Source organism: Chelonoidis abingdonii, chromosome 7, assembly GCF_003597395.2.
Source record: "Chelonoidis abingdonii isolate Lonesome George chromosome 7, CheloAbing_2.0, whole genome shotgun sequence".
Classification (NCBI taxonomy): domain Eukaryota; kingdom Metazoa; phylum Chordata; order Testudines; family Testudinidae; genus Chelonoidis; species Chelonoidis abingdonii.
This window is the reverse complement of record NC_133775.1, coordinates 66,753,310-66,775,495: the sequence shown is the minus strand read 5'-3', so window position 1 is coordinate 66,775,495 and position 22,186 is coordinate 66,753,310. Positions and strand designations below refer to the sequence as shown.

At 47.2% G+C, this 22,186-nt stretch overlaps 1 protein-coding gene across 1 annotated transcript in view; it reads left to right on the top strand.

The window, feature by feature from the left end:
• Positions 1-19,567, top strand: part of NOTCH2 (notch receptor 2) — a 142,912-nt gene extending 123,345 nt beyond the window's left edge. The window contains exons 24-33 of the mRNA XM_032778319.2: positions 825-1,354; positions 2,186-2,533; positions 2,805-2,947; positions 5,895-6,105; positions 10,910-11,006; positions 11,442-11,610; positions 13,637-13,938; positions 14,354-14,501; positions 15,138-15,235; positions 15,909-19,567. Of these exons, the coding sequence (XP_032634210.1) occupies positions 825-1,354; positions 2,186-2,533; positions 2,805-2,947; positions 5,895-6,105; positions 10,910-11,006; positions 11,442-11,610; positions 13,637-13,938; positions 14,354-14,501; positions 15,138-15,235; positions 15,909-17,255 (3,393 nt within the window). The 3' untranslated portion in view covers positions 17,256-19,567. The remainder of the gene's footprint in view (positions 1-824; positions 1,355-2,185; positions 2,534-2,804; positions 2,948-5,894; positions 6,106-10,909; positions 11,007-11,441; positions 11,611-13,636; positions 13,939-14,353; positions 14,502-15,137; positions 15,236-15,908) is intronic.
• Positions 19,568-22,186: the final 2,619 nt, after the last annotated feature.

The following is a 22,186-nucleotide window of genomic DNA, read 5'->3' as shown; positions in this document are numbered from 1 at the left end:
GTAAGGTGAGATTTGCCAGGGGCGGCTCCAGGCACCAGTGCACCAAGTGCGTGCCTGGGGCGGCAAGCCGTGGGGGGGTGGCCTGCCAGTCGCCATGAGCATGCTGCCGAATCCATGTTACCACAGGACCTCCCACGGGTGCACCACTGAAAGCCACCTGACTGAGATGCTTGGGGCGGCAAAATACATAGAGCCACCCCTGGATTTGCCATTCCCAACTCTAGCAGTAGCTTTCTGAGAAAGCTGCTCTGTCCTAAAGATAGTTTTAGATATTTAGTGTTAGGTTTTTGCTACTCCGTTGAGTACTTGTTTGCACAGAACTCCACTGAGCCCTTTTCATGAATAAAAAACAAAAGAAAATGTGTTCCAGCTTGTGAAAGTCAGGTGCACACACAACTTCATGCAGTGGTCAATTCTGGGAAAAGTCAGCCCCAAAGGTGTGAAAATTCTTGACAATTATCACCTTGTGAGAAAATGAGATTATGATAGAGATTGTCTTGCAATCTTAACCATAGTGCACACACTTCAAAGGTGCACTATGGACTTGTAAGGCAAGGCCAGATAGATAAGCTTCTTGGTGCAGGGACCAGTTCCTTGGTGGGCCTTCTGCTCAAAGTCTTGTAGGTTCCAGGAACCAGTGTGTCTGTGATTAGATCTAGGAAAGCCCCACAAGTTCCTGGGGTAGGGATACAGGAGTTGATGAGGGGGTTGGATGTGTGAAATAGATAAACTGATATTTGTGCACCCTTGTGCGTGACATAACCAATATCTCTTCTCCAGCCCTAAGAACATTAATCAGTCTGATCTCCTCACTTTTCTTATAGGGTTATTCTGGGTTTAAATGTGAGTTTGGCAGCCACAGTGTCTGTGGGCAAGTGAAATGCAAGAAAGGGGAGCAGTGCATCCAGACATCTTCTGGGCCCCAATGTTACTGCCCAAAGCTCTCAGCTGGCACGGCATGCCAGACTGGTACAGGCTGTGCCAGTGCACCGTGCCAGAATGGTGGAAGCTGCCATCCCAGGACTCAGCCACCTTACTACTACTGCCAGTGTCCTGATCAATCTGAAGGTAGCCAGTGTGAACACTCAGTGCGCCCCAGCCAACAGCCGCTGGGCTGTCCAGGCCAACACTGTGCAGAAAGAGCAAAAAATGGCTACTGCGACAGGGACTGTAACATGCACGCCTGCCAGTGGGATGGAGGTGACTGTTCCTTGACAGGAGAGGATCCCTGGGCCAACTGCTCTTCCTCGCTGCACTGCTGGCAGCACTTCAATGGCGAGTGCGACGAGCTCTGTAACACACCCGAGTGCCTCTTCGACAACTTCGAGTGCCAGCAAAATAGCAAGCTATGCAAGTAAGGCCTGCTCCTGACTGCTGGGATCTCTGTAACTAACACAAGGCTCTTGCTAGTGCTTCTAACAGCTTGACTGCTTGGCCTGTGCTGCCTCTTCCCCCGCAGCCCTGTGAAGGGCGCGTGCTCTCTGCACTCTCGCTAGGACCCCCACATCAAGGAACTTTCCCTCTCTCATCTGGTTTTTGGCTTTCTTTGGAAATAGCTTTTGGAAGATGTGTGCTTACATTCAAAGTTACATAGTCTGCTTAGTGACACCACATGCTAAGCTGCTTACCGAACATATTGCCCAATCTGCACCTCTCCTACTTCCCAAAGAGCAAACCCCTCCAACCAGAGGAGAGTGTTTCTTGAGGCCCTGGGGGGAAAAAACTTCTAGATGTCTTTTCGTGTTCTGGATCCCACCCCACACAAACGTAGTACAGGAGTGAGACCTACAGCTGAATTCCTGGGGTGCTCCTTTCTAATCACTAGCAGACAGCAGATGCTGCAGCTTCGCCATGGTAACTGGTTGCTTGATCCCAGTGCTGGGTGCAGGGCCATTTACTGGACTGAGCAATTCTCTCTCCTTAACGAAACCAGATGACCAGCAGGTATTAGGGTCTTCTCTACCCACTCAGACCCAGAGTTGGGACCAGCTTGCAAGCAGTACACTAGAGGTGAAATACCTCACCTGATATGCTGCAGCCCCTCCAGTCTTCTCCTCAACCTGAACCCAGACTGGAGCTGATTAGCTAGCCGGGAAAGGTTTGTATCCTGTTCTGCAGGCCCCAGACTAGAGGTACATTGAAACACCGATGTGCTGCTGTTGGTAACCCCGTGCCCCTCTCGTAGGTATGATAAGTACTGTGCAGATCATTATGCGGATGGGCGCTGTGACCAGGGCTGTAACAGTGAGGAATGTGGCTGGGATGGCCTGGACTGTGCTGGTGACAAAGCTGAGAAACTGGCAGAAGGGACCCTTATTATTGTGGTACTGATGCCCCCCGAGGAGCTGCTCAGTGATGCCCGCAGTTTCCTGCGGACTTTAGGATCCCTTCTTCATACCAACCTGAGAATAAAACTGGACTCACAGGGAAACCCCATGGTGTTCCCATACTACGGGGAGACGCCGGCATCACGGAGTCGGCGATCACTCTCAGGCAATCGCAAGCCCAGAGAACTTGAACAGGAGGTCATTGGGTGAGTGAATTCCTTTGTGCATCACTAGTGAGACTGTATTGTTAGGTACTGTGGGTGTGAGGTGGGTTCAAATGTATGCAGTATTTGTGGCCTAAAATACGTCTCTGTTCTGCCACGGGAGGAGTCTAAAACTATGGAGATTGCTAAATACAATGCTGGGTTGGAAGAATTAACCTGGGAGACTAAATTTTAATTTAGGGATGCAGCATTTAGAAGGACTAATTCTCTCTTCCTTTGCTTACTCCTCTGCACTTTAATTCTGTTCCTGCAGCACGAAGGTGTTCCTGGAAATTGACAACCGCCAATGTAGTGAAGATTCAGACCAGTGCTTTAAAAGCACAGAAGCTGCTGCAGCTCTCTTAGCAGCTCAGGCCATGCAGGACATGCTGCCCTACCCCTTTGTGTCTGTCCAAAGTAAGTAACATTGGAAGAGAGATGGGGGGATATGTCTGGAGCATGAAATAAATAAATGCTTGATTTAATGTATGAAATAGCATGTTTTAATTGTTGATCAGCACTTCAACATCTGCCTGCACCTTGCTGTTCAAATGCAGCTTCTTTAATCCTGCAAAAAAACTTTTATTGCAGGCTAATTTACTGACTCCCTACAGTATTACATATGTGTGCATATGTGGTACACTTCGTGTAATTAATTTTTTTACCTTTTATAGTGTGGAGTGTAAAACGATTGTAAAATACATATGTGGAGGTGATAAATCGCAGAGCCATGTGAGAGATTTATCACACACCTTTGACCATCACATCTGTCTGCTAGAACTCATTCAAAATTCCAAACCCTCTGAGCAGATTTAAGTAGGCACCTTGAATAAAAATTCAGCCTGCCAGAAATATCCTCTTCTTCAATACAGAATTTCCGTAGATGACACCAGAACCTGAGCCCTGGTTACAAGATTCAGCACTTGACCAGAAACCAACTCTTTATACCTAGTAGTGTTGTGAATTTGGGAATGGATATCTTGAGCTAGCTGACCAAAGAACAGGATCTTTTTTAAAAGAACAGGGTCTTCGTCAAAGCAATTGAGTGCACCATTGAAGATCTTGTTCATGAAGCTGTGTGTAGCTTGTTCAGGATCTCCACAAATGTTACATTTACACACAATGTTGTATGAACAAGCTATGCACTTCTTCAAAATTTGCTTTCTGCAACCCTGAAACCTTTTAAAACGCACACTCTGAAAAACGTGTAACAAAGGCTAGACAATAGAAGGGAAGTGCTGTGTACTTTGTACAGTTATACTAGCTTGTCAGAACCTACTGTGCAATCTGAACTTCCTAAGGTCTTGGTGTCCTTTGTTCTAAACCCACTATGAAGTAGAGAAAAATCACGGTCTTCATGAAGAAGGAAACCCTATGTTAAACAACCAATGGGGCCCCTCAATGACGGAGACAGAAAAGGAGCACTTAAAGATGATAAAGTCATTGCAGAGAAACTAAATGGATTCTTTGCTTCAGTCTTCACAGCTGAGGATGTTAGGGAGATTCCCAAACCTGTCACAGATTGAAGTGTCACTAGATGAGGTTTTGGAATTAATTGATAAACTCAACATAANTTTCTATGTTTCTAAATAGCTGTACTACGTATCACAATTCTGGGTGACAGTATTTCAACTGCATTTACTTTTCTGACATTTTGCTTGCTTGTTCAGTGACCTAAGCATTTATAGTGTGCTGTTTAGCCATACATTAACATTGTGTTAACTTCTTGCTACATTCAGATATCCACTCACATATGGTAATTTAACTGCTTATGCTTGATACATCATTTAACTATTGGGAAGTTGCCACATAATGCAACTTGGAAATTCCATGACTATCTTATGTCTGAATACATTTGAAGGATCACATTATGAAGTTTTTTGTTATGGCTCAGTTCACAAGTCTGTTTTGTCATTTGATTTCTGGTGTTTATTTCAAGTCCTTAATACTGACTTCATCACAGGTAAGCCCATAAGGGAAAGGTAATTTTATAAAAAGGAAGCCATCTTAAAAAATAAGAATTATCATCATTAGTGTTTTTGTTCACAGACTTCTCCAAATATACGTAATCATGGGAGATTTAATCCTAAACGAAACCAACTCAACAGGTCAGTGTTGAGCTCAGCTGAACAAATCCCTAAGAGTCACCCATCCACAGATACAGAATTGTCTAGAGTGTCAATATTTATCTAGGTTCACTAACTCAAGCTTCCTAGTAACGTGTGAAGGATTTTCTTGTGTGAAAAATAATACAGAACATGATGCATCTCATAACCAGGTCAGGATATTTAGACTTATAACACAGAACTGTTTAATGTTTGGTTTATTCTGCGGCTTTAGACACCTTCAAGTGTTAACAATGGAAGTGTCCTCCACAACAGTTAAGAGTCACTGCTGGAAACAAGTGTTTTGTGGTAGTTGAACAATGATTATGCAACTCCTTTCATTTACAGATCAGAATAATCTTGAATCTCACTAACTTCAGATCACAAAAGCAGTAGGAGAAATTAAAAAAAAAAAAATCAACTGACTAATTCCAAACATTTCTCTAAACCAGTGTTTCTCAACAATCAGTCCATCGACCAGCACTGGTCCCTGAGGTCTCCCTGGCCCAGTTTAGGAAGGCAGCAGTCTCTGGTACCAAAAAGGTTGAGAAATACTGCTCTAAGCCATTATAGTGAATGGAGGCAAGGGAAAGAACAACCTCCTGATAATTTGAACTATATCATTTCCCTCCTTTTAAGGCAGCTAGAGACTAGAATGATGAACGCAATATATATAAACAGAGATAATATGAATTATACACATATTTATGTTATGAAACTTAGGCTAAGGGATCTATTTTGTAACCGCACAGTGGAAAACAAATTTCAACTTATTTGTAATGTCAGAGCATTTAAGTTTTCACAATATAGGCTCACCCCAGATTCTGGAACAAGCTCAAATGCTCAGTTCATGGAGTATGTACATAAGCTATACTAAAGACAAACCCACAGTAACAGTCTCCAGTTTGTGAGGAATTCCATGGAGCCAGTCTCTAGGAAACAGATAAATGCCTGGAAGTTAAGTCCATTCATGGCTATTAGCCAGGATGGGTAAGGAATGGTGTCCCTAGCCTCTGTTTGTCAGAGGGTGGTGATGGATGGCAGGACAGAGATCGCTTGATCATTACCTGTTAGGTTCACTCCCTCTGAGGCACCTGGCATTGGCCACTGTCGGTAGACAGGATACTGGGCTAGATGGACCTTTGGTCTGACCCGGTACGGCCGTTCTTATGTTCTTATGTACAAAAGGAGGGGAGGAAGACTGAAGGCTGCTGTCCAAAAAAGCACTTACTTTGCTGTATTTTAATTGGGATTTTTAGGTGAACCTTGGCTACCAAAGAAGACCCAGTTGCTTTACCTGCTTGCTGTGGCAGCTGTGATCATCCTTTTCATCCTGTTGTTGGGTGTGCTTGTGGCAAAGAGAAAGCGCAAACATGGCTCCCTCTGGCTTCCAGAGGGCTTTGTTCTACGCCGGGACCCCAGTAACCACAAGCGCAGAGAGCCAGTTGGGGAAGATGCAGTTGGACTGAAGTAAGTCCGTATTCGGTCATTGAACGCCTTTATGCATGCTAGGTTTTTGGGAGCCAACAAAACCACCATGTAATGCATAAATCCCTAATTAAAGGTACTTAAAACGTAGGGGGGGTGGGGTAAATTTACACATCAGGCTAAAATTTCTCATGCTTTGTCTCTGTTCATATGTTCAATTGAGATGGTCTTTCATTTGATAACTCATTTAATATTACAGATGGAAGTCCCAGCCCATGGATAAATTTAAAACAAGATTGCGTAAAGCACCAGAAAACCCATTGTAGGTAACAGTCTTGCACTACCCTCTAGAGGGTGGACTAGATGTTACCTAACAGGGTTGGTGTCTGACTCTGAGAGTTTTAAATCATGAAGTGTGATTGTGCAGAAATAACAAAATGTCTGAAAATCACATGTTCTTCATTCACTTTACTTGACTTTCCATTGAATTAACCAAGTGCAGAGCTCTGGATGTTCCCTGCTATCACTGGCTTGTTGAAATAAGTGCAGATAATGGGCTATATTCATCCATGATGAACTCTATAGAAATCAAAAGTCAATAAATGGTCCAGTGTGTGTGTTTTAATGAAGGATTTAAGATCCTGAAAACATGTCCCTAACTTACTGATACATACCAGGAGTGTGGCTTTGGTCCCCCTCTAGTGGCCAGAAAGGTTTACTGTCTCCAAGCTAATGGACCAGTCCTATAGCTGATGCAGTACAGGCAAGTGCTTTTAGAGCCAGAGGTCTGGGTTCAGTCCTGGCAGATAACCCAGTCAGGGGACTTCGCTGTATTTACACATTTATTTCAATGTGGAGCCATGTAAAAAGCTCCAAATTCAGAAACATGCAAATGAGCATATGTCTACTGGATATTTGGAGTGCCCGCCTCATGCTCCTGCGTGAATACATTACATGTGCCCATTTACTGAAGCTGCACCTTTTCAGAAAGCAAGGACTTCAGTGCCAGAAATTATCTCAATACGATGTTGGGGTTGAGAATTTACAAGTAAAAGCTAAGGAAGTTCAGAGCTGTGGTTACCAAGGCAGCTGTCACTAGGCTCTCTTGTATCCACTCTACTGTAGCAGCCACACAGCACATTTCAGTTAAGATTGCCAAACAGTTCACTTCTCAATCCTTCGGTTCACAGGGCAGCATGCTAACTGCACTATCCCTTCGGTCGCTTCCCTGGCATGCCTAGCCATCTCTGCAGGCCAATCTCTAGAGTATGGGAGCAGTGGCTGCCTTGCATTGGCAGGTGTGCTAGGTGGGAGAAGGCTCCTCACTCATTGGTGCTGGCTACAAAGATTGTTCCTGCCTCTGTTACTTGTGCTGGGGAAAGCTGATTCCTTATGGGTGCTGGGGAAAGCTGATTCCTTATGGAGGACTATGAGTGTTTGCCAGCATTCCAAACCTGCTTGCTTGTGGTTTCCCAGGCAAGAGGGAACACTAACGGTGGGAAGTTCTTTGACCCCAGGGACAGAGAAATGTAGCCATTGGACATGTTTGAAAGAAAGGCTTATCCCTCAGTGTCCAAAACTTTGTGTTGTCAGTTATCAGGCCAGATAAAACACTTGGCTCTGGTCAAAAGCTGCCTCTAAAGCCCAGTGCATCTGAGGCCAAGACACAGGCATTTTCAGGGCTAAAAGCCAGGAGACGTCCAAACATTCCCTCAGGGTTGCATTTGATATCTGATGTTGCTGCCAGATCTCTGGGTACAGTCCACTTGAAATGTTCCTGAATTCTGGTCTTTGTGGTCAGGCAAGGGTTATGAACTTGCCTTTGAAGGCGCAGACCTCTACACGTCCAAGAAGGTTGAAGTCTTGTAAAAACTGAAAGCTACAAAGTCTATGGCCAGGACTCTGGGCTTCATTTAGCCTCTTTCAGGCAATGTTTGTTTTGATACTTAGAGGCCAGTCACAGTAATCCTATAGGGAGTTAGCTACCGTCAGAGAACGCTCCTTGGAGAATACAAAGACCTTCCCCAGCTGCTGTTGGGGTGCACTTTAGCAACAAACTTGAGGGTGCACTTATGAACCCAGAGCCAGTACTACAGTACTCAGATCCTTTTCCTTTCTCTTCTACCCCAGCTTTGGAGACCATTTGTCCTAGCTGCCGAACAGGGTGCCATTTGTTTGGGTTTTGGACTTCATCACACTGGAGTACTCATGCAGTGTGAAGCCAGGCCAATATCCAACCCTCCTTCCTTTTCTAGGGCTCCCTCATATGGGGAATTTTTGCAAGAGGCAGACATGGCTCTGATGGAAATAGGAGCCGCAGAACTGATGCCAGAGTTTACAGAGGGACAGGATTTTATTCCTGGGATTTTCTCATCAACAAAAAAAAATCATAGCCTAGCCCCTATTCTGGCCTTCTCCAAATGGAATGAATAACTGAGGAAAGTTGCATTCTGCATGGTGTCTCTGTGCACCGTAAACCTTGCTTACAAGCCCCATGTGAGTTTTAGGCCCTCCCCCTTAAAAGTGCTTGCTTTTGCCTCCCAATATGGAAGAACCATGTCAGGTTCTTGGTGGGCAAGAAATGACCAGTGCAAGGTCCTTCCCTGCACACTGGGCATTGACATGGTGTGTGGAAGTGATTGCGATTCATCCATTGGAGGAGTGTCCATATCTGGGCAAATGGCTCATAAAAGCTCAGTCGGACAGCAGGGTAGTTCACACTGCTGCAGGAGACCTGCACCACCTTCAGATCTGAAGTTAAATCTTCTTTCATCCCATTTTACGTCCTAACCCTCATAAGGGCCACTCTGGATTCCACCAGGTCTCCAGCTTGCTTGCTGCAGGACAGTTTCTGAGATCTCATCCCAGGCTAGATGGCTAAAAGCCTTTAAGTCTCAGGGTCAATGGAAGTTCGTTATGCAAGGGTATGGATGCCACCTTTGCAAGGGTGATTAAATCAGATGTTAAGAGTGTTTTAAGTTTACTATCTAGGACAGTATTTCCCCCTTAGCAGGTCAGGCTCCCTCTGTCCCAGTCATGTTAATCTCCCTACTACCTGCTGGCTATGAGACCTGGCTCCCCACCAGGTCCATGGTCATCACTGCCACATCCATCTGGGTAATCTCTGACAGTCTGGCTCCCAGGTACCCCTTTTCAATTGGCCTTCTCCTAAGGGGGTAATATCTTCTTACACGGCCCTCCTCATGGCATCAACAAGAAGCCCTTTGCCTCCTTTTGGCCATGGGTCTTCTATGTTCCTTCCCTTGCTTAGCCACTTCCCAGGGGCCAGTCTTGACCCCAGAGCTGAGGTCCGGACACTCCCTTCGTAGGTGCTCCTGTTGTTCACAGGCCCAACATGCCCATCCCTTCCTTGTTCTCCCCACAGGTGGGGCTCTCTAGACTCTGTTTGTCAGAGGGTGGAGATGGATGGCAGGAGAGAGATCATGTGATAGTTACCTGTTAGGTTCACTCCCTCTGGGGCACCTGGCATTGGCCACTGTCGGAAGACGGGATACTGGGCTAGATGGACTTTTGGTCTGACCCAGTACGGCCGTTCTTATGTTCTCCTGGGCTCTACCTTCCTCCTGTTCTCTGGGTTAGGTTCCTGTCACCTATCCCTGTAGGGGCACTGTGCCTTCCAAAGTCCTTGTTGCCCACAGGCATAGCATCCTCCCAGGCTCCTGTTCCAGATGCCTCTCGTTTCCTCTCGGTCTCTGCAATTACTGTGGACTGCCCTTCGCAGCAACTTGAATAGGTTCAGTAGCTGCTCTGCTAGTCAGGTCATATAGGCCTGTAGGTACTCTTGTGCCTCCCATTGTCTCTCTTGGGTTTCCAGTATCTGGAGCAGCAGGACCTGAAGCTGCCCTGGCTGCTTGTTGGCCCCTTTTCTCAGGGGCACTGACTTTGAAGTCCAGTCTGGGAGGGTATATAAGCCCTAGCAAAACATGCTTCCACATATTGTGTTTCCACTGTCTCTCAGATAGTCTCTGCAATCTCTGTAATAGGCAATTGTCCCCGCAGTCTCTATCCTTCCCTTATATTGGGGTAACTGTGTGCCCACATTCTCCACCATGTGTGACAGGGTGTGACTCACCAGTCTGGCTCCTCCTGCTGGCTGTCCCAGGGATCAGTGCTGCTAGCCAGTGCACCTTCTTTCGGTGTACCTCACCCACTGTCACTTCTGCTCCTGGACCCATGTTGCTCCAAGGACCACAGCGTCCTCTTCAGGACACAGCTCTCCGGTTGTGCCACACACTGTGCTGCTGCTTCTGGGGGACAGTACCACAGTTTGACTGTCCAGTCACTTCCTCAGTGACAAGTGGCGGGGGACCCACTACTCCAAGTCCCGGCCCAGGGACCCTGTAGATGGCAGCCACATGCCGCGTCCCTTCCAACCTCTCAGTCTACTTCCCTGGGCCACTTCCCCACAGCCCTAGCACTATCTCCGCCCTTATCTCTGGGCCTCAGCATGCCAGCAGTCAGCCGGAAGCTTGCTCTTACTCCCCTTATCCTGCCCAACACTGCTCTGTCCAAGATGCTAGCTTTTTTTCCTCTTGCAAGGCAGCCAGTCCTCCCTCCTTGAGCTCCAGGGGGCAACTGAACCTGCTCTGCCCTGCAGCTCTTCTTATATGGGCCTGCCCAGCCCTGATTGGCTGCTTTCCGCGCAGCCCCTCTCCTATTGGCTGCTTTCCGCACAGCCTCCCTAGGGCTCCATTAAACACTTACCAGCCAGTGTGCGGCAGACGCCCTATCACACATACACACAACAAGTTAAACTTAGAGTGTTAGTGATTCTGCTCTCACTTTGTCAGTCTGCAATGTGACATGTGTTCTTCCATTTATTTAGGAATCTGTCAGTTCAAGCTACAGAGGGTAATTTGACTGACTGCAGTCTCAGTGAGCACTGGACCAGCAGTGGAGGACCTCTGCCTAAGAGAGCAAAGGTAAGAGGTGCTAGGCATTGAACACTGCCTTCAAACCACTGCGACTCTTCTTGTTCTACCTGGGATACGGTTTGGTACTTCTGTAACTCCCCCAAAATACTCCCTGATCCTGAACGTCTAAAAACCTTCTAAAAGTTAAGACTGTCCAAACCGCAAATATTAAATTCAGGGCAACTGCTCCAGTGCAGAACAGAAACAAAGTCACGTCATGCCAGAGCCCCTCCCCGTACAGACCTCCAGACTGTAAAGGAGGAAAGAGAAGCTTTGCCAATGCTAACCTCTTTGTAAATCCAGGTCAGTTCTTGCACAGTGGGAACTTCAACTTCAAGAATGCCACGCTGAGTAAATGGAGACACTTGTTTTAAAAAACAGCTTTGAAAGTGTCTGCTGCTATTTGACTTGTTTTTGAAGTGAACTTTTATTTTCCCTGTGCAGGCTGAAGACCAAGCTTTGCTGTCAGATGGAGGGGAGCAGGTAGATCAGCGCCAGTGGACACAGCAACACCTAGAGGCAGCTGACATCTGTGGGACCCCATCTCTAGCCCTTACACCACCGCAGGAGGATCAGGAAGTGGATGGGCTGGATGTCAATGTCAGAGGGCCAGGTAAACTGTAGCACTACATACAACTCCCAACATTACAACAATTACACCTCAAACAGTGAGAACTTGTAGTCCTCATGCAGGGTAAAGATGCAGAACATGCGGAGACACCAGGAAAATTACACAATGTTTGACCAAGAGCTCAGGCGAGAGAGAGAGAGAGAGAGAGAGAGTCCTACCATGCAGTCTAGAAAAAAGACTCTGGAGAGACAGACTCGTGGTCTGCGCTGCTTGGAGTATAGTGTAAAATACAGGAAGGGAATTCACAGTATCATAAAATGGTAGGACAACAAACAATAAATACAGACAGTCTAGGAATTTCGTTAAGGCAATAAAACTCTCAGAGGTGGTGGTCAGGGTACCATCACAGCAGAGATGAAGGATGAATTGCTGTACTGGAAATAACCAAGAGCAGTGGCGCTAGAACCTTTTATTAGTGGGGGTGCTGAAAGCCAACCCCCTTGCCCCTGTTTGCACCCCCCACCAGCTGGGGCCGGGAGCAGTGCTGTGTCTCCAGGAGTGGAGAACCTGGACAAGGGGTACAGCTGGGGGTGGGTACAGCTGGGGGTGGGCACAGGGCCAGTAGCAGAGCCCCGGGCATGGGGCCCACAGCTGGAACCCACATGTGGGGCCAGTAGCAGAGCTCCAGCCGTGGAGCCAGCAGCCGTGACCCCAGGAGCAGAGCCCCGGGAATGGGGAGCCAGGTGCACGGAGCCAGGGAGCAGGGCCAGCACCCCAAGAGCAGAGTCCTAGGAGTGGGGCCTCAGGCACAGGGCCAGCGGCTGGGAAGCGGGGCTAGCAGCCAGGACCCAAGCCCCGGGCTGGGGAGTGGAGGCTTGGATGGGTGGCCACTGGCCCTATGTAACACCTCGGGGTGCTGCAGCAAACCCCCCCTCTCCTCTAGTTCCTGCGCCTATTCCCAAGAGCTCATCTAATCTGGTAGCGGTGTTACTGCACTGATCTGTGCCAGCAGTTGTAGAGAGGCAATTGAGCAGGGTTATACTCCACAAGAGCGTGTAGTCTGCATAGAAGTGGCGGGGGAGGATTTCCTTCTGACATTAGCGAATGAATTTATACCATTAATCTGCACAAACAAGAAGATGTCTACTTGACAAGCAGCCTTGGTCAGCTATGTGTATATGACATTCTGCTGTCTCCTAGGGACAGAGGAATAATATTACAGCAGATACTGTAGTGGTCTGATGTTCTCTGATACGTCCTCACCTTAAGATCAGTTTTGGTCACCATAACAAAGGCCTTGTGACTTTCATCTTTTCTGTTACTTGGCAGTCTCCTAACTAGAGCATCAAGCGATCACCTACGTTTAGGAAGAAACTTTCCCCTTATGCTCTAGTATTTCCCATTTGACTAGATGCATCGAGTGTGTTCTGCTGGCCTTTGAAGTGGTTAGTTGAAGCTCTCTCATCAGCTTGCATGACCCCGCATGATCTGTTCTATGCAGAAGTGATTCCTGGGAGCAAGAGAATTGGCTGTGACTTTTATCCCGGCTAGTACAGCAGTAAAGATCATTTTCACTCGTATACTGTAATATCTGGGGCATGTTCTGGGACGTTCTTACTCTGGGCCTGGTCCAGTTCTCATCCAAATGTGTGGGAGTCTTTCCATCAATTTTAATGATTATTGGATCCCTCTTCTTTTATTGCTGTTGTAACATCATCTGATTTGCTTTCTGACCCCTGTGATAGCTACTAAGTGGGAAACAGTTATGAGCAGGAAAGTTTTCTTGGTGAGTATGGGGCCTAAACAATCAGCTTCTGCAGGCTCTAAGCTTTCATTTGAACTAAGTTCCTAGACCTATAGTTGAGAAGAAAGCCTTCCAAATGTGAACAGTGTAACACAGCGTGAACAGGTAAAATGGAGCTGCATGCACTGACGTGGAAGGAAGGGATTGTCACTGGCCCAGTGCAAGTGCACAAAGGGAGAGGGTATATGGCACTGGGAACAAGCACAATCTGCTTTTCTTTGCTGTTATGCAGGTGTTACCATTCAAATTTCTCTTCTGTTGCAGATGGGTGTACCCCACTCATGTTGGCATCTCTCCGTGTGGGCAGCTCTGAGATTAGTGACGAAGATGAAGAAATGGAAGATTCTTCAGCAAATGTAATAACAGATTTAATTTATCAAGGTGCCAACCTGCAGGCCCAAACGGACCGTACTGGGGAGATGGCACTGCACTTAGCAGCCCGCTATTCAAGAGCAGATGCGGCAAAACGCTTACTAGATGCTGGTGCTGATGCTAATGCACGAGACAACATGGGCCGGTCTCCCCTTCATGCAGCCGTGGCAGCTGATGCACAGGGTGTCTTCCAGGTAAACCATTTAGGGAATCCCTTTTAGGACACTGGTTGAGATCGTGGTGTTAGGCAATGGCAATGCATGGCATCATCTGCCTGCCCACCTAGAAGGATGTATCTGGGCATGTACTGTGTCCTTGGCTATCCTGTTCTCAGACTGTGAGCAATGCATTGGCCCAAGGGTAAGAGGATGAAGGTTCTTTGTAGGCCTAGTTTCTTCCGATATCAGTAACTCAAAGGATTACACACACACACTATATTGCATGTATTCAGTTTTCACTTGCTTTTTTGTTAATATCTTGTATATTCTGAGTCCTCGAATTTCAACCCTGATATTGCTACATGAATACAAAATTTATCTGAAGTTTCTTGTTAATTCTCAGTCTTATTTCTTAATGGTATTGAAAAATCACTCTTCCCCTGTGCTTCAGATCCTGATCCGTAACAGAGTGACGGACCTGGATGTGCGAATGAATGATGGCACAACCCCACTAATTCTGGCTGCCCGATTGGCTGTGGAAGGAATGGTGGCCGAGCTGATCAACTGCCAGGCTGATGTCAATGCTGTGGATGATCATGGTATTGTGGGGATTGGCGGTTGAGGGCTTCTGTGTTCAGCTCCATTTCTCAGGGTGTAGAATGGGAATGAGGAGCTAAAACCTGCACTGTAGCATGAGCTATTAGTAACACTGGAGCTAGCAGAATAAATAGGGTACAGGGTATCCTATACGGGTGGGTTCTGTGGTGATTAAGTATAGCACACTGCAGAATGACTGGCCATCATAGGGTGGGTTCTTTGGAGATGCCTGAAATGTATGGAGGAAAGTTGGGGGGACGCAGTGGTGAGGGTTGTGCTGAGACTTTCTGCAGCATCTCACAAGCGTACAGAACATGAGACTCCTGGAGAGGCTGTCCCATTGCATGTAGTGAGATGGAGTCTTGTGGGAGGTTGGACTAAGACTTTCTGCAACATGCCTTGTGGTTCTGGGTGTCATGGAGGGAGCCTGCCAGGACTTTCTGCAGCTTTGTGGGGACAGATGGGTGTATCACAGGTGGTCATACCAAGATGTAGCTCATCATGGAGGCTGCAGGGCTGACTACTGTACTGGAAAGAGTTGTAGGTTGCCAGGCTCGGCAGTTCCCTGCGGATGCTGTATTATACCTCTCCCACTTTGCTCGTTGGTTTGTTGTTGAAGGGACTGAATTTCCCCACAGGTAAATCTGCCCTTCACTGGGCCGCTGCTGTTAACAATGTGGAGGCAACATTAGTGCTGCTGAAAAACGGAGCCAACAGAGACATGCAGGACAACAAGGTACAGTTTGTGTATGCTCAGTAGGGCTGTTCCTTCACACGTGGCCTGCACTGCTGGCCGCTCAGCCTCGTCTCTCTCCCACTAGCTCCATGCTTTGCAGTTGGGCTGTTAACTGTTGGAAATGATCTAGGCCAAGATTTTTCAAAACTAGGTGCTTGAAGTGAGGCTTCTAAATCTACACTTAGGGATTAAGTGACCTAACTCTTCAGAAGTGTCAGGTACCCAGCAGGTCGTATTGACCTCAAGTCCTACTTCTCACTCCCTCTTAGCCATGGCTCAGATTGGTTCACAGGTGAACCTAGGTTTCCCACCTTCCAGTCAAGTGTCTAACTACAGACCGTTCTTTCAGCTGGAGGCTCAGTTCTTTCCCATGCAAGCCTTTGCTGATTGTATTCTTGTTTGGTTCCCTTCCCACTCCCCCATTTCCAACACAGGGAGTTTATTTCTCCTGGAGTTCACTGAGCAGTCCTTTCTAAAGCCGTATTGGCTAGTTTCTGTCTCTTGGATTTGCTCTCAGTGGAATTGTAGTGAATTTTGTGTGTGGCGTATTCCAGCGTTGTTCCACACTCACAGATTGCAGTTCCTCCTATTGCCCCTCGCTCAGTCAATATTGTTTCCCCTAGATCCACAGTAACCACAAAACTGTTGAGATGTCTCCTCTTTGTGCTTTCAGGAGGAGACACCGCTGTTCCTGGCAGCGCGGGAAGGGAGTTTTGAAGCAGCTAAAATCCTGTTGGACCATTTTGCCAATCGAGACATCACAGACCACATGGATCGCCTCCCTCGAGATGTGGCACAGGACCGAATGCACCATGACATCGTGCACCTTCTGAATGAGTACAACCTGACCCATAGCCCTCCTGGGCACCCTGGCACCATGCTAAGCTCAGCCCTCTCGCCAGTGATCTGTGGCCCAAATAGGTCCTTCCTCAATTTGAAACATGCTTCCTTAAGCAAGAAGCCACGAAAACCAAGTGCCAAGGGCCTGGTGCCCACAAATCTCTCCAAGGATGCAAAGAGGAAGGGGAAGAAATCTGTGAGTGAAAGCAAGGGACAGTTTTCTGAGAGCTCAGTGACCCTCTCACCAGTTGATTCCTTGGAATCCCCACATGCTTTTGTATCTGAACCAATATCGTCTCCAGTGATGCCATCACCAGGGGTTTTACCTTCGTCCCCGCACACACAGCACACTGCCACATCAGTACAGGCTGCGCACACCATGTCCTTCTCCAACCTCCATGAGCTGCAGCCCCTGGGATGTGGATCCAGCACTGTGCTTCCTTCTGTCAGCCAGCTGCTTTCACAGCACAGAATCACCCCTCCAAACTGTGGGCTCGATCGGCTCAGGCCAGTTAACATTTCTGCTGAATGGATGAGTCGTATGGAAATGAATGAATCTCAGTATAATGAGATGTTTGGCATGGTCCCCCAGGTAGTGCATTCTCACCCCAGCATGCCTCAGCAGAGTGGCATGATTCAAACCGATGTGAAGCATGGTGGAGTCTCCAGAGTGTCACTGCCACCTATTATGACTTTCCAGCTTGTTCCCAAAGGTGGCATAAACCAGCAGGCAATGCCTCAGCAGGCACAGGCAAATTGTGCTCAAAATATAGCTGGTCCTCTTAGTTCCATGTACCAGGTACCAGATCTAGCTCAGTTGCCAAGTGCCTCCTTTCCCATGGTAGTGATCCCTCAGCAGGATGGACAAGTAGCTCAGACAAACCTCCCAGCCTATCACCAGTTTCAGAGCTCAGTGGGAAAGTACCCCACTCCGCCATCTCAGCACAGCTACTCCTCCTCTGCCACAGAGAGGACTCCCAGCCATACCAGGCACTTGCCAGGGGAGCACCCATATCTGACTCCATCACCTGAGTCACCTGATCAATGGTCAAGCTCGTCCCCACACTCTGCCTCAGATTGGTCTGATGTGGCCACCAGCCCCAGCCTCGGCAGCAACCAGCGAGGGCCTGCAGCACATATGTCAGAGCAGCAGCGGAGCAACATGCAGGTTTATGCCTAAAAGGTTCTAATGGCTGCTGAAGCTGAGCTGGCTGCAGTTCTCATGACAGTCACCCAGGATGGAAATGAAGAACCATTTTAGTGTTCAAAAGTCTGAAGCACCCACCCACCATCCGCTGTGATTGCTGTAGGTTTTACGCTTCCCGAATCAGAGAAGCTGGGGATGGGGAAGACCTGTTGGGCCATCTCTAACCAGTTCCCCAGGGACTAGTGCGTATTACTCTCTATATGAGATTCTCTAGACTTTGTCCAGTCTGCTTTTAAACTTATTCTGCCACTTTCTTTGAGAGACTCTTGCTCAGCTTAATGCTTCTTCTGGTTAGAGCTTTCTCATATTCAGCCTCAAATAACAGTAATTTTACCGTCTTGCTCTTCTGACACTCTGTTACCATTCCAGATTCCTCCCTTTTCCCCACAGTTACTGGTCTTGCCTGTGATCTGAACTATCACCCCCCCATGGCTCTCTTAGACCAATGTCCTGAACTCCCCCTGCCCGTTAACCAAAACGCTCCCATAGACATGAGGACAACTGTCTAGAGCCACCTCCCCCACACTGCCTAGCTCTTCCCTAATGCAGTGCCCAGGCCCTCCTGAACCCTCACCTACCTGAGTGCGTGTACAGTGTTGGCTCTTCCAACTGCCAGCCCCCGAATTATCCTCAGACAAGCCTACAGGGCACTTTCCTCAGAATACCTGGTCAGACATCTACCTCACCACCTACCCCACAAACTCATGTCTTCCACAGACAGGTCAGACCCCTCCTTCACACTACTCTGCAGTGAATGCCAGGGCTCAGGGCCGGCCCACCAAGGCACCTTGTCTCGAAGAGGAGACTGCCTGGAAAAGAAGCAGTAGTTTAGGAAACCCCTCAGATTAAGCATAAGGAAGTTTCCTGATCTCACACCACAAATTCCTGATCCCATTACACAGTACCACAGCTAAGAGTCAAATGTGTTTGACTCTGTTGCTCTTGAGTCCTGCAGGTTGGGTGTTGGGTCTATCCGTGCTGTATCATGATGTGGCTAGGTTGTAATCATGTATATGCAGCATTTTTGTCCTTTTGTACCATTCACCTGTGTTTAATGTGACCCTCAGTCCTAGGGATAGGGCATAATTGCCCCTTTTATGCCCTTTGGAGGTAATTGGAACAGCCTAATACAGTACTGTCCACTAGAAGGCAAGAATGCTAGAGTCTTCTTCCTAGCCTTTAGTTCGTTGCACCTCATCTAAAATTGGAAGTTGGTTAAGTTGGAGACCAAATAGTTCAGAAACCATCATCTGAAATATCTGAGCAGATGGATTAATTGATTCTGCTCTACGCTTCAGCACATACCAAAACTGCACACTTGTGATGCTGTTCCTAGTATGATCCCACAAGACAAGTAGGAATTATACTGCAGCTTCCTCTAAATTTTTACTGGGTTTACAGAACCCAGCTTTCGTTGAGCCTTAACTGGACAATAGAGCTGCTTCTCCTCTTGTCCAGATCTCTGCACTGCCCTGTGAGAACGCTTCCCTGAAGGGCTCTGGACAAGTCAAGGATAGAAGTGTAAATTCCTAGAAGTTGGATTAATTCTACCTCTTCAGGCGATCCCTGCAAATTAACATTCCAAGGAAATTTTTGAGCACTATTTTGCTGCCAACAAAAGACAGGGAGTCTGCTCATCTCTGAGCAGCAGTTACTGCGCATTTTACCAGGTCCAGTGTTTCGAGTGATACTTTTATCCTAGTAAAGTTAGAAGCACAATGCATTTTCTTTTGATTTTTGACTCAAAGGTACATGAAGGCAGGGCCTTGCCAGGAATCATTCCATGGGCCACCTTTCTGGGCTGAAGTTGTTGATTGTTTTGTTTAATGCTTTCTGACGCACACAGCCTCTCTTCCCTGCCCACACTGAGGTGTGTACTGTGAAAGAGATACAGCTCAGCCTTTTGGGGGCTTGGGACTGAAATAATCAAGGATTGCTTAAATACATGCCAAAGAAACCAAGGGCTTTCGCTTTTTAGCCCTAAATAACCCAATGCCTTTTATCTTTGGCAGCCATTGCAAGGCAGGTATGTTCTTTGCATCTGGTGTGTTTGAACAATGTCCCTTTCTGCCTCTTTTATACTTCTGGTAAAGCTGAGATCTCCTTAAGGTGGTATTTTATCTCGTAAGCAGTAACCATTCACACAGCAGCATTTTCCTACAGTAATAACAGGAAAATATGTGCTTATTTTTACATTTTTAAAAAAAGTCTATTATGAAAATAATTGCTACAAAATGTATAAGCATTTTTTATCCCCAAAATAAAGAGTATACGTCCAGTGTCTACACACCGGTGTTTTGACTTGTTGCCATGGCTGCAAGCTGCCACTCTGCCTGAACTTATACATGGTCTCACTTGGGCAATTCTGCATGGTGTCCCCTGCACCTCTATCTCGGGCCAGGGCAGAGAGAGGCCACACATCATTCAGTGTTCACCCCTCCCCTGATGAAACCCTTATCCCCTCTTAAGGGGGAGGAAATCTCCAAGATTCCAGTCAGACTTATCCCAGACCGGTGTTAGAAAGGGCACCACCACCACTGCACAACAGGCCCTGGGGCCATACCTAAACCCCACAGATCCCCAGCCAGGGATTGGCAGGAAACTAGGCCCATCCATTCCTAACCACCCTGGTGTCAGCTGCACTCGGGATCTCCCTTAAAAAAGGGCTTCTGTCCTGGATGGGGTGTCCCGTGACGCTTCTCAGGGGCATCCAGGGTTGTGAGGCACCACGCCACCACCTGCCCTTGGCATGAGGGCATCCTGTCTGTGCCTACTGTGAATCAGCTCCCTGAGAAAGCCAGCCTCTGGCAGCACAAGCACTGCCTGCCAGACCTCTGCAGGCCTTGCTCTCTGTACAGGTTAGCAATAGGAACACACCATCCCCAAGCATCCCTTGCAATGCCCATCCGCTGACTCACTCAACACTGAGCTCTGATTGTCTCCTCCCAAAGGAACAGCACACACCAGCTTACTCAGGATCCCCACTCTGCCTCTCTCTCTCTCTCTCGTGAAAATAAGAATCTTATCAACGGAGAGCCAAGTGATAGTGGGTAAGAATATTGGAAACAAATGGTTACATATAAAACAAGATTATAATATGCTTTCTAGAGCCTGAACTTAACTCTCAAGACATTCCTGTCTCCGGCGGGATCGTTTACCCCAACTCCTTTTCCCAGCATTTTCAACCAGGATGGCCAAGATCTCCCTTTCATGAGATTAAGCTCACTGGCAGCCTGTCTTTGCAGAGAGAAGGATGCCAAGGTGTGTCTCGATACACCCAGATATACCAGACTTTTGAGCTTCACCTGCAAAAAGGGTACCCCCCTCCATTGTTCATCTCTTCCTGCTAGCTCTTCATTAGCATATAACTCAGTATGCTAATAGACTTCTTGTAAGACACAATAGTGCACAGGGGAGGTAAGTGTCTCCCATCTCCTGTCTGGAGAAGTTTGTCACTGGGCACACTACCTTTGAGTGACCTGCTTTTAATTACAAGGCCTCGAGACCATAGCTTTCAGTGTATATCCATAACTCCCATTTTCCAGCCATACATCTTGCAATGATTACAATGATCAGTGTGACACAGACTTTCATTAGACACCTTACATGGCATTCTTTTGAGGAACCCAGAGGGTCTGTGTACTCCATGCCTTCTGCCAATTGGCATCCAGAGGTCCTTGGGTCACACCTTCCCATGGTGTAATACCTTTCACCCAGGTAGCTGTGGTAGTGTTCTTATTTGCATTACTATAGTGTGTAGCAGCCCTAGTCACAGACCAGGAGCCCTTTGTGCTAGGTGCTGTACAGATACAGATGAAAAAGACTGTGGGGATGGTGAGAAGATTATGTGCATCCACCAGCCAGCCCAGTTTGATCTTCATGAGGGAAAATGTAGTGGAGAAGGGACTACATGCATGGATGTAGGAGGTGCATCTGGGCCTGTAATGCTTTGCACTTTAAACAGCTCCTTCCAGTTGAGAATATCAAAGTGTCCCATCCCCAGGTGAGAGAGGCAAGAATGATCATTCCCACCTTATAGGTGAGGAAACTGAGGCGAACTAACTTGCCCTGGTTCAGAAGGAGCCTGTGGCAGAGAGGATAGTGCAGGAGAAGCTTGATCTTACCAACAACCAGTTATATGAAGAAGTTATCCCCGGGGGTGGGGGCAATCACATAACAAAAGTGAAGTCGATGAGGAGCAAGCCAATGTTCCTTTGCATTCTGGTGCCTCAGTGCACTGCAAGTTGCTCTGCAGTGGTTTGGAGAACAGGAAGAAAGCACTGCAGTGCACTGTTCTGCAACTTACGCAACATAACTACTGTTTTGAGATGTTGGATTTTATGAATTTTTCAATATGATTAATTCCTCAATCAGTTTATAAAATAGGGGTTCTGTGAGTCCAGTGATGCCCATGCCTGTGCCATAACCAGCAGGCCATCTGCCTCCTACAGTACCATTTTGTTCACCTCTGGGATCGTGTTTTATCCTGGGGTGTCTTGTGCTCTTCAAAAACTTTGTGTTCCTTTTCCATTCAAGAGCAAGTAAGCTGAAGTGAAGATCAGAAAATTGAAGGATGTATTGATATTCGAAGCCTGGTTTTGCCAGCCTCACTCCTGTTGGGTAGCGCCTTATCCTGCGTAGAATCATGGATATTGATGAGTCTACTCGTATTAGTTGCTACTGTTGTATTAATTTAGATGGACTATCTGGGCCAAAGGTGTTAACGTAATCCAGTCACTGTCCAACATTAAACAGCTTTAAACAAGGTTTGGGGCTTTTTATACACAGACCTCAGCCTGCTCAGTACCGTGGCAAATACACCGTTACAAATCCTTTTATTAAAGATACAGAAAGGAAGAGAAAAGAGCTAAAGCATTTCAAATGTAAAGGATTAAATAAAGCTT